Raw genomic sequence first — 12,999 nt, forward strand, 5'->3', positions numbered from 1 at the left:
CGAATACTCTCCCTTAGTATACTCTTTCCTGTCATGGCGGGCTGGTTCAAAATAAATTTTCGTTTGGATGATGTTTCTAAATGAAATTGCCAGTCAGCCAATATAGATTCGAAATCAATATTTTGTTATCTTAAGATATAGTCATTCTGACATTGTAGATACTAAATATGTTTGAAATATCAGATGATGATGAAGAATTTTGGGAGGTAGACTCTAGTTCTACATATCACTCAGTACATTGACAAAAAATGAAAATAATATGTAACAACAGGCATTGCCTGAGTAGAGCGAAGCTGATTATTGTCAAATATAAAACCTTCATAATTAATTTTCTCAAGTGATACAAAAAATGTTAAATAATTTAGTTTTTCCAAATTGATTTTCATTTAGATACATTATACATTAATTTTGTTTTTTTAAAAAGGAACAAAAAAGTGTGAGAATTATTTTCATTGACGTCAAAAATATGTAACGTCATTGATTAGACGCGTCATAGAAATAGTTCTATGACGAGGCGCGTAATCTCGCTTCAGGCGAGATTTGGTAAGTTGACATGCGTATTGCCTGTTTTGCCCAGTGTATTCGGTTCCGGTCTGAATTTATTTTTAATCAACAGTCTGTGGGTGACAATTTCAGTTACGCTCCTGTGTTACCGGAAAAGAGCTTTGCTCAAGCACCGCGCTTTGTGCGATGCTGTAGAGCTTCGCTCTATTAATATGTAACAGACATTGCCTGAGTAGAGCGAAGCTGATTATTGTCAAATATACAACCCTTATAATTAATTTTCTCAATTGATACAAAAAATGTTAAATAATTTAGTTTTTTCAAAATTGATTTTGATTTAGATCTAAATTTTAACATTAATTTTGTTTTTAAAAAAAGAACAAAAATGTGTGAGAATTATTTTCATTGACGTAAAAAAATATGTGACGTCAGTGATTAGACGCGTCATAGAAATAGTTCTATGAGGCGCGTAATCTCGCTTGGTCGAGATTTGGTGTGTAGAATTATTTTTGTTAGTTACGTGATCTCGTTTGGCTGAGATTTGGTAAGTTGACATGCGCATTGCCGTCAATTTACTTTATAAACTATTTTATTTATTAATATAGCATAAAACGATAACAGCGATTTATAACAACGGGCATATTTATTTGATGAAATAATAGCCTCAGTCGGGTATTCATTTATTGTATAAAACATACATATAAATTCATACATTAACATTATTTGATGAAATAAAAGCTTCAGTCGGGTATTCATTTATTTTATAAAACATACATTTATTTTATTTATTTTATCAGTTTCATTTTATTTTTTCAGTTTTCCAATTATTTTAATTATTTTTTCACTTTTCTTTATTGGGCAGGTGGGCCGTACAAATGGCTGTGTTTTTTTGTTTTTTTAATAGCCTACTAGTACTAATATCTTGGTGGTTATAAGCTTATTCATCCCATAATTGAAATAGTCGGCCCTCTATATGCCGATACCGGCTTCTCTGGTGCCGTCTCATTGAGCCCTCCGATATCATGGTAATGTTGAAGGGTATCTTTTCTGCCTCTGAAAATAACTCACAATTAAGTAAATAAAATGACACCGGACCCCTGGCGTTGACTCAATCAACAAAAGGAAGGTAGCAGTGTTTTTATTTCTCAATCGTTTCTTAACGGCTTTAAGAAACGCCGATCAATTGATCAATTATCGCCAATAATCTAAACTTACTCAGATCAAATACAACAATCTCCAATCACTTCAATAGAGATTAAATAATCTCGGCTTGGTTTCACTATATTATCATATACCTGACAATAGATAATGCACAGTTGTATATCTGTTCGATTTGTATATAAACTTTTGGGAAAAAAATAGCTACATATAAAAATCTATAAACAAATATAAAATGTATTATATGTTTGTCCATGCATATTGTTAATTGTACCTATTATAATTTTGTATACGTGTATATTTGTAAATAAATAAAGCTATTAAAAAAAATAAAATAAAAAAAAATAAATAAATAATGTATTCGCCGATCAAATAATATTGGTTTTACTTCAAGTTCAAGGTCGGTATGGGATAAATAAAACACAACTAACAATGTTTAATTTTAGCTTTTATTGAGTCCGAAACGTCGCCAGTCCGAGTCCGAAAAGTCTCCAAGTAAGTCCGAAAGGTTGTCAAACTGAGTCCGAAACGACGTTTGTGTTGAGTCCGGACTGACCCGGGACCGAAATGACGTGCTACCTTTCATTCATGGGTCAATATTTGGACCAAGCGGCACTCTATCGAATGCCAGTCATTAAGTCATCCACAACTTAGCAAAGTCGTCCGCACGAAAAATCTGGTTAAGTTGTCCCCTCATTGGTGGAGTCATGCACTCTTGTTGGTGGAGTCATTCACACTTGTTGGTAGAGTCGTACACACGTGTTGGTTGACTCGTTCACACGACTTTAAAAGTTTAATTTTAGGATGTAGAAATATGTTGGTTAAAGGAGCTAAGTCGCTAATATTTGGGATCTAGAAATTGGCACAAATGGGTTGCAACGCATATAATAATATAATATGAATGTTTATAAACTGATTTACATTCAATCGTTTCCGTTTTTACCCTAATTTCAAATCAGTTATGTTTGGCGAAATACGCCATAGAAGTCTCAATGGAATGGCAATCTCTAGCGTTATTTCAGGCTACACCGATAGTATTTATTGTGCATGCTCTCCAGATAAGAATATGACGTCACCGTTTGACATGACTTGCGGAATATGTCTAACTCGTTCTTCGAGTCCTGTGCTACAAATGGCGCTGAAACGCATTATGGTACATGATTCTTTTAAATAGTATGCGATCAGAATACATAGGAATGTGTAAAATTTACATTTTTGGATTACACAAGCAAACCAGTCACCTTTTCAAATAAGTACACGTGCTTAATTATTGTTTTGCAAATCTGAAAGAGATTTTAAAATTCCCCTGATCTTCTTAGCTGAGGAATTTGAAATCCCTAAGTGCCTAGTTGTTATGACTAGCCAAGGTTGACATAGCTTGACTATCCGAGGTTGAGTAAAGAGTCTGAAGATTCAAATCCTTTTTTATTTGAAATACCATAAATATTATGTTCTACAAGATGAATGTCCTTAATTTTTTTAGGATTTACCATTAGTGGATATCACAGAAAAGAACCTACCACAAAGTAAACCAAGTAAAGAATTAGAAACTACCACCGATGATGGAACCGGTCAATCCGCCAAAAGAATAAGACTTGAAAAACAGAACAGTGGTGAACAAGATCCAATTAAAGCTGAACAAATCTTCTCAAATTCAATTTGTACTAAAAATAATTTAAATATCATTAAATCAACCACCGGAAATCCGACTAGCAATAGTAATGCATGTAATATTAAGCAAAAGGGTGGCACTAGTAGTATATATAATACATCTAATAATGAAAAATTAGATTTCATCATGAATGAAATTCCTGGAAATAATGGAAGACCAGCATCTTGTGAATTCTACACACCAGTGAAGAAGTCAGTTGGTAGTGCAGAAAGTACTCTTATTCTTCCACCAAGTGTTACCAATCAAAGAACCCAAGTACCAACACAAAGTAGGCCTAATTTAAAAACATCCGATAGTAATGATCCAGATAATCAAATTCCTATAAGACGTGTTAAGAGAAAGTTTCCTGGACCAGCTGGTCGATTACCTAAACTGGTTAGTATTTACAAGAAATGTAGGACAAGTTTGAATTTGATTATACACTGGCTTTTTTTTATTGAAATAAGAATTCATTTGATATTTTATTCTTCAGGTATTATATTTGTATTTTATTTGGGTATTCTAATTTACAGAAACCGGGTCAACATATAGAGAAAACAGCTTCAACATCACCAGAAAGTGACAACAAATTACCACAGGTATTATAATAGAACATTCTTGTCAGTTTACTAGGTTAAAAAGGCTAAGTTATGACATGCACATTGTATATGTATGCTAGTGCAGACTTTACACTGTAAATACTGTACATTAGCTATAGACAAACCTGGAATAGTCTGAATTACAGCAATCTGATTAAAATACAGATCTATATTTCGTTTCGTTTTTTTATATTTTCGATGGCCTACACTACATGAAGATCTGACAAGTTATAGCGATAGGTAAAGTCAGGGGTCAACAGACCGACTTATGACCCTATGATGTCAGACATTTGATTAACCAATCAGCATTGATGTTACTAGTGCAAAACATGCCTAAAGCTCGCCGTGACAGACCGTTTCATTGGCTTATCCCTGACACCATGAGTTAAATAACAACTCTTCCAGATCCAAGTGTAGTAAAGACAAGTAAAATGAAATTTTGAACTATAAAAATGAAACGAAATAGGATCTGTGTTTTAACCAGATTGGAATTACAGAGAACAATGTACTGTACAAACATCTGACACTAATTTTGTTTAGAATCAGACTCCCCACACCACGTCGGGAGAATCGTGATGTAACCAAACACAGCAAACATGTTTCAGCTGCCATGGTTCATTGGAGTACATGTATTTTGTGAATTACTTTACAGAACTCAAATTTCATATTGTATTCATAATGGAAACCTATTAGTATTTCATGTGAATAATATAATCATTATTATGATCAACATCGAACCGTATATTAATTTTTCAATGCTTGTTTTGTAGAATGTTGTAATGTCATCTCAAGCAGCAGATGATGGTTTCAATGAAACTTCATGGCAATCTTTATTACAAGATCTTGGTGAAGAAGCAGAAATTATTCTGGATCAATTTTCAGTTATGTCTAGTTTACAGAAGGTGCAGTACATTAATCAGCTTTTATCATATGGGGGCAGGATAGCCAAAAAACAAACTCCAGTGGCCAAAATTAGTCATAAGTATAAAGCAACAGATAGGAACACCAATTATTTCAAAATGGAAGCATATTCTACCTCATAATGGACCATTTCAGTTTATGCCCTCTTTATGAAGAGAAGTGGGTATGGCTGCAGGAATTTGTCAACAACACAACAGGGAGAGGGGATTTACATTGGCTAAGCCTGTTTTCCAATCCCATTCAGATATCAGGAATAAAGATATTGTTGTTTAGACGCCCACATTTTTATGTAAACATATATTGTTGCCGTCCCGGGCCGTCCGTGCATATTTGTTTGTTGCCACTCTACAGGTCACAATTTTTATCTGATTTTGACGAAACTTGAAATAGGGTTTATCGCCCAAAGATCTCGGTTACTTTCGATATTTGCACATATCGGACCGTAACTTCCTGGATTATGGCCCCTGATTGTACGAAAAATCATGTTTTTAGCTTGTGGCCACTCTAGAGGTCCCAATTTTTATCTAATTTTAAAAACCGTTTAAATATATTACCGTTACACCATAAGGAAGGTTGAGTTCAAACGATACTATCCGACTAAATGGCCACTCCTTGTACGCAAATTGTGTAAAAGTATATTGTAATATGAAGGCTGTGGACCCTCTATAGGTCACAATTAATTTGTCCGATTTTTATGAAACTTACGGTATATCTGTATATCCACAAGATCTCAGTCCCTTTCGATAATCATGCATTTCAGACCTTAACTTCCTGGATTATGGCCCCTGATTGTATGAAAAATCACATTTTTGTTTTAGCTTGTTCTCTATCCATCTCTTGCAAAATGTGAGCGTATCTTGCCTGGCAACCGCTGGTAAAGAAAAAACACAACTTGCTCACCATGAAACATATGGTTTCTCAAAGTATGTCTGCTTAAATTTCTTGACCATTTATGGCCTCCAGACAGGATCCTGCACATCAGAGTTTAAGGAGTGTCTGTTAACTGTTGACTGATTTCAGGCATCCAAGAAATTATTACCTAAAGGTAAAATACCACTGTTATTGGTCATGGTAGAATCTATAGATTTACAAGGTGCTGGAGCTAGTGTTGTATTAAAAGATAAAACTGGTAAATATTGTTATTTCATTTAATGTTCTTGTTTCCACTCGTCTAAATATTGATAAATATTTGTATTGTCTAACTTGAATATAGTAAGGAGCCACACATTGATTCATGGTTTACCTAAAGTATAAAATAAAATATTAAACTGACTAAGATTAGTCAACACATGACATTTTGTTAGTCAATAAGTTTATCTAGACTAATGAATCTGCATCACTGAAATATGCCCATTTGGACAGTTGCCTCCTTTTGTATGGTGAATTTTGTTTTCTTTCATTACTTCAGTAATCTACAATTATTCAAAGAATTGTGTAAACAAAACACATTTCTGAAGCAAAATATATATTTGATTGTAATATATATTTGATTGAGATAATTAATTTGGTGAATTATTAATGTGCCCTGTTTCTTTTTTCCTGTTAAAGGAGGGAAGATGCTACTCGAATCAACATTCTGCAGGTCACATGTCTCTGGGGGGGTTGGATGGCCGAATGGTTAGCACGCGCGCACTGTATCATACGGTCTGTCATTGAGTCAACTGGCGGGGTTTTGATTCCCCGGTTGTACGTGACAAGCAGGGCTGTCGGTAATTTTTCACAGTTGATTAGCAGCACTGCTAATCAAAAAGTCCAATTTTGCCAAATTTGATTAGCAAATTTAAAAATTGATTAGCAGTTTTTCAGTTTCAACATAAAAACCTAAATAACAAGATATTACTTTAGTTCATAACAAATATGATTAGATTCCATTCTTACTATTCTTAGATTTTTTTAGCACTGCCACAAGTACTTGTGACAGTTTGTGAATGTGATGTAGACATTTAGTTAGGTCTTATGTCTGAATCCAATTCTTAACAGTGACTTCCAAGGCCCCAATCATTTTAATTGTTATTTTTCGTTACGTTAGAAATCTTCGTTAGAAAACAATTTCGTCTGCTTTTTATCGTGTATTGCTATTTTTGTTCAATCGGGCGCACCTCGATTAACTAGACACACGCGATATTTTACGGGAATTTTTACTTTGATTTATCATTTTACAATACTTTAACATATATTTTATTTACAATACGTGGGGGATACACTGGCTTTATTTCTTTCAAAATGAATATAATTTAATTACTTTATGTCTCGCAACGTGAGTGGTACTACTTGATTCCCTATTTCCGGTTTAATAGTCCCTATTCATAGAGTTATGTCCCTGTATTATATAGTACCGTATAATAAATTGTGTCTGGGTAGTTCGAGAAAAAAATGTCACACGGAGAATTCAGTTTTGTTTATAAAATTTTATTCAACATTTTATACATGTTGAAAGTGTTCAGAAAGCCTTCTAGTCTTCAAATGTGGATTATCCTTCTGTCAATATCCAAAATGACAGGCATATTAATGATTCGCAGTTACTGCGAATCAAAAACTTTAGATTTTAATTTTTGATTAGCAACGGACAAAATATGTATCGCAAATTGCGCTGCGATACTGGTTGTCGGCAGCCCTGGTGACAAGGAATAGGGTCGCCTGTCCAACCTCGTGGGTTTTCTCCGGGTACTCCGGTTTCCTCCCACTGCTAAAGACCCCTACGCGCAAGCAAATTATTGAAATAAAAAAATTAAACAATATGTTAGTCCCGGAATGACCTAGTTTGTGTAGAGTGGACCTTAAACCCCATTTTTCTCTCTCTCTCTCTCTCTCTCTCTCTCTCTCACTCTCTGACTCACTCACTCACTCACTCCTCCACTCACTCTCACTCTCACTCACACATGTCTCTGATGGAATCAGAACTAGCAATTGGCAATTGTAAAGTGTAGAAACATGACTAACAGATAATTTTGATACACAAATTAAACACCTTTGAACGATATATTAAAAAGATCACAATTTCTAAACCTCACTGTTAAAACATTCATCGGATGGGGTTTTATGTCCTCCTGTTCTGCTCCAACTGGGCTAATGAAGACGGGGATACGCCATACAAAGTGCTATGAGGGAAACTTTGCCCAGACAGCAGCACTACAGCCTACTTTTATTCAAATTCCAATTGTCAAGGGTGCTTTTACATGCCCACCAATGTGTACACAGGACCTTGGTTTTTAGTCTCGACAGAACGACTTTACATTGGCCCTTCGTCCTGCACCATAGACAAGGGAAACCACACAGGAAAATCCCAGTAAACTTTCTAGGTCAACATTGGGATCCAACACAGGATATCCAGGTTAGCAGGCCACCACGGCGCCTCTTTGATTAAGGGTAGTGCTTGAACTGGGGAATGGGGAATATTTATAAAAGTTGATCTGCTTAGCAGGCTTCATTATCTTTCTTATAAAACAGATTGACTATCTTCTTTAATTTGCATTTTATAATCATCTTCAGCTTTGTAAACTGTATAGAAAAACAAAACTCTTGCTACATGTAATTGTATTTCTTAGGTTATTCTTATAATCTTTTGAAGGTAAAATTAAGGGTACTTTACATAGAGATGTTATTAAAGAATATGGGGCTGATATTCAAGCAGGAACAACTTTAGTTCTAAGACAGGTTTGTATATGGTATATAATATATATTATAACAAAAATAGTGAAGCTGTAGGTTGACCCGGTTTCTGTAAATACAGTAAACTTCGCATAAGTCGGATTTGTATAAGTCAGATCTTTGCTCAACTCGGATAAAATCGTTTGCAACCTTTGATCCTGCACATTTTTCTTATTAAAATTCAGCGCATATGTCAGATTTCCTAAGTCAGATCTTTGCTCAATTCGGATCAAAATGTCTGGTCCATTTGATCTAATTGCGGCTTTTTTACTTCCCGGATTGACAGTATGTTCAGAATTTCACTAAGTCAGTTTTGGACCGATGGCCTAAAACGCAGTTAGGTATTCCATGCACACAGAGCCCCAAAATACTTTCTCCTATCATTTTGACTCAATTCAGCCTATTTGATGGGATGCAATAATTCTTTTTCCCAGAAAATTCGAAACTCTCTGTCTGCTGTACGAGACACTTTCTGGAAAAGTTTAGGACATTTTTCAAAGATGGAGAAAAAAACGGAAGTTATCTACTCGCACATCCGAACAAAAGCGTGAAATGTGCCTTTAAATTAATTATTATCCGGCTCTTGCAGTTTATTTCTAATTGAGCAAAGATTGAATTTCGGTCTTCGGCTAACTCGGATCTTTGCTTAACTTGGATAAAATTAGTCAGTCCACTTAGATCCGATTTATGCGAAGTTTACTGTACCATAATACTGCAATCTCTGTTTAGGTCTGCTTCACCAAAATTTATTTTATGAAAAAAAACTACACAGAATATTTTTAGCTGAAAATATGGATTTAGTATTTCTTTATTTAATAATAATAATAAATATTTCTATGATAAAAAAAATTAAAGCATAAAATAAACAATGCAATGGCAGTCAACAGAAATTCTAGAAGTGGGCAAAAGAAAAATGTTAGTTGTAAATTTACGTTGTCTTTAATTATAGTTTAAATATATTTATTTGAATTCTTAACTTATTAAAATAAATATAATATGTTTTTAGGTCAGTGTTGTTAGTCCAACCAGTCGTACTCACTATCTGAATATTACCCCTACCAACATGGTTTATCTGAATAGTAACACTATCAATGTCAATAAACATGTTTTTCATCATACATCTTTAAAACATTTTATGACAGAATTTAAAAAAAACAAACAAAATTTTATAGATCAGATGGACACAAGTGTAGTTACTCCCAATATTACTGCAAATAATCAGAACATAGCAACACCAAATCAACCAAGGACTTTCAATATTTATCAGCAGCGACACTCAACTCCAAATAGTTTTAAACAGCAACTCCCAACTTCAAATAGTTTTAATCAGCAGCTCCCAACTTCAAATAGTTTTAATCAGCAACTCTCTACTCCAAATAGTTTTAATCAACGACTTTCAACTCCAAATAATTTAAATCAACAAGTCTCAACTCCAAAACCAAAAAGTTACAACCTAGGACCTTCAATACCTAATAGTTGTAACAACCAACTTCTTACTCCAATAACTTGTTACCAGCAACCATCAATGGAACTTAATAGTTCACACATTACTGTAAACCGGAGTTCTGGAAATGTTCATCAAGCCATTAGTTCGGCAAAGACAATTTCTTCCAGGCTTAGCACCACATGTAACTATGTAACAGGAACTGACATTTTGAAAACAAACTTAAATAATTCTAATGCGAAAGAAAATATAGTGGCCCAAAATTCTGGACAATTAAACCCTTCAGTGGTGAATAACAGTGGTCGATATGTACCAGTATTTGGAAGAAATAAACAAACATTGGTTGATAGTAAATCTTCTACAAACAGTCCAAATAATTTTACTGGACATTCAAAGGACATTAATTCCAATGGGTTAAATAGTGCTACTGTGACTCCTAAGACTGCCAAATTTAGTTTTAAAAATAAAACACCCAGTTACTCTCCAAAAACTAACATAAACTTTAAACCTTATATGAGGACTAGAACTCCAGATACACAGAAAGTTGTTTGTGAAAAAACTAGTGTTCAGTCAGAAACAGTAATAAATGTTCAGTCAAATACAGTTATAAACTTGGATAATAATTCATCAACACTAGTCAAAAAGAAAAATGACAGTATGGAAGAAATGTGGCAAGATGGTATGTAAAATATTTCTACACTACAATTTTGTTTGATATTTTCAAGCTGCATTACATATCAAAAAATTAAAAAATATATTTATTTTTAATGTGTCTAAAGTTATTGCATGTTGCAATTTATAGCCTCAACATTCCAAAATAGACACTGAAATAGTGTTTAAAATCATATTAAACAGTTTGCTCCAAATATTATTCCACACAATCAATTCTAAGTTATGTGTATGGCCTTTCAAAAGACTCCTAAGGATAACTAAAGAATCCCAGCAAGTCTACAAAAAATCGTGAAAGGTGTTATTGTTTTTTTATATTCCAGATATTACTGATGAACTGTTATCCCATTTATCAGAGGAGATGATCTAGATATATATTTACATAACTTTCACTGGTGTTGGTAGAATAAATAGCGCAAATCGTAAATTATGATGAATTGTAAGGTGCATGTATTCCATCAATAATGTTTAATATGTTCGGAATTTAAACTGTATTAGAAGGAAGTTTCATAGAACAAAAAGCGAACAATTCTAAACATTAAATTGTTTGCATGTTCATCCTGCTCACACTATGTTTTATTTAATGGAAAGAACAATAATGTGGGACTTGTTATCTTGTAAAACATATTCTCTACTGTTATTATACAAAACATTTTAATAATAATCAATGAATCATATTGAACAGGATTCAGAAAGTTAACATGAAAAAGGTTTGTAGCATTAGGTATCCATGTTTACCAAGACGAAGAATCGATCAATAAATTATCCAAATCCAATACCAGATGCTCTCCCACCTCCCAGCAGGCCATACAGAAGTGAAGAATATAGCATTTGTATAAGATGGCACTCAATACATGTATATATTGGTTTTATACAAGCTCATAAATATTTACCAAAATTAACGAAATAGTTCTACGTGTAATTTGGTTTTAAATTTAAATCATGCCACTTAAAAGGTGATTAGGTAAGAGCGGACAGTTCTCGCTACATGTATAACTTATGTAGTTAAGAAATAGTGAAAAGAGGATATGCTGAAAGTTTCAGTCAAATTTCTTTACTCTAAGCCTAGATATTGGGGATACAATTATAGTCTAGTCTTGATTATCATTACTACCATTGTTACGATAATAGACAAAGTCTTGATTATCCACCTATATTTCAGCCATCTGATGGCATAGAGGGTTGATTATGGTCTTGGTACCGTAAGTTAATTAATGTATAACAGGCAGATTTAGCTTTTGCATAATGCATGTTTATAATCTTATTCTTATATACTTAGCTTAATAATTAAACGTGCATTATGCAAGAGATAAATCTGCCTATTGGAGGTCTTTCTTTAGACCTGAAATGTTATATAAACTATTAATTAGACATTTATTAACATAAAAAGACCATATCAACTCTCGATGCCATCTTATGTGTCTGATTTTCTTTGGATTTGAATCCGATCTGCTGTTTCCGGAGTCTGTCATGTGGCTCATCAGATGCCGATACATGAGTAACACCCCATGTAGTATGCTTGATTGGGGCTGCACTAGGGATGCCGTAGAATATACAGTATTTTGCGCTTGTATTGTGGTAGATTGCAATCAGGAACACGACTAAAGGATTAAACTGATTATTTCCTAGTTTTGTGGAGGTTATTTTCGGGTTTTGCGGATGGAATTTGTTTTTTAAATGTTCAAAAACAGCTTGTATCACTCATAATGACTCATATGCTCCTATGTCCAGAAATATATAGTTTGTTTCTAGATGTGGTTTGGTGAAATAATCGACCCCAACCGCCGCTAACGAGTTAATGGGCCATATTGTCTGACATTTTGTATTTTACTATCATCTACTCACACCACAACATAATGAACGAGTCAGTGTATTCCTTGATCCTAAAAACATATGGTTAGACACCAAAATTATAACCCTAGACTAAATATTTGAAATGGCGGCCGTCTTGAATGCCATCTTGAATTTCTCTTTAAGGATGACCGAGGTTCACCCGGCAGATACTGAAAGAGGACATCCCAGGCTACTAAAATCAAACACAAAAAAAATTGTATACAATTTCCAGGTTCACTCTCATTACCATAATGATTTGCACCAAATTTTGGCAAAAACATGTGTAGCCGCTCATGCTTTCACTAGGTTTTCAGGAAAGGGAGCATAACTCTTGAACGGAAGGTTGCAGAACACTGAATATCAATGGGGGGTCTTTCTCTCATGAATCCAATACTTTACACCAAAAAACTGTAGACTATATGACTTTCACAAAGTTATCGGAAAAGGGAATATCCACGTGATTCGTCCTCTGATGACGCCAAAAACAATTTTAGCCTCTAACGCGTACACAAGGTTTCGGAAATGGGGAGGGGATAACTCAGGAATGAAATTCGTTAAAGACTATAACCTAT

The 12,999-nt window shown here is 34.1% G+C and overlaps 1 protein-coding gene across 3 annotated transcripts; it reads left to right on the top strand.

Annotated features, from left to right (window-relative positions):
• The first annotated feature begins 29 nt into the window (after window positions 1-29).
• On the top strand, window positions 30-11,370 carry LOC126828752 (homologous recombination OB-fold protein). Of its 3 annotated transcripts, XM_050558720.1 has the most exons (8): window positions 30-206; window positions 3,146-3,709; window positions 3,847-3,912; window positions 4,683-4,814; window positions 5,854-5,962; window positions 8,402-8,487; window positions 9,488-10,604; window positions 10,918-11,370. In XM_050558720.1, exons 1-8 carry the CDS (start codon window positions 168-170, stop codon window positions 10,962-10,964), a joined length of 2,160 nt encoding a protein of 719 aa, XP_050414677.1. In that variant the 5' UTR covers window positions 30-167; the 3' UTR covers window positions 10,965-11,370. The 3 variants fall into 3 exon arrangements, with proteins under 3 accessions (XP_050414677.1, XP_050414678.1, XP_050414679.1); XM_050558721.2 differs by lacking the exon at window positions 10,918-11,370 and having other exon boundaries at window positions 9,654-9,737; XM_050558722.2 differs by lacking the exons at window positions 30-206; window positions 3,146-3,709; window positions 3,847-3,912; window positions 4,683-4,814; window positions 5,854-5,962 and having other exon boundaries at window positions 8,401-8,487; window positions 9,654-10,604.
• Window positions 11,371-12,999: the final 1,629 nt, after the last annotated feature.

This window comes from Patella vulgata, chromosome 7, assembly GCF_932274485.2.
Source record: "Patella vulgata chromosome 7, xgPatVulg1.2, whole genome shotgun sequence".
Lineage (NCBI taxonomy): Eukaryota > Metazoa > Mollusca > Gastropoda > Patellidae > Patella > Patella vulgata.

Excerpts from the sequence above, each read along its gene's own strand:
- LOC126828752 (XM_050558720.1), top strand. The coding sequence starts at position 168 with ATGTTTGAAATATCAGATGATGATGAAGAATTTTGGGAG. Across the intron at positions 8,488-9,487 it reads CAACTTTAGTTCTAAGACAG|GTCAGTGTTGTTAGTCCAAC; the intron begins GTTTGTATATGG and ends ATATGTTTTTAG. Across the intron at positions 10,605-10,917 it reads GGAAGAAATGTGGCAAGATG|ATATTACTGATGAACTGTTA; the intron begins GTATGTAAAATA and ends TTTATATTCCAG.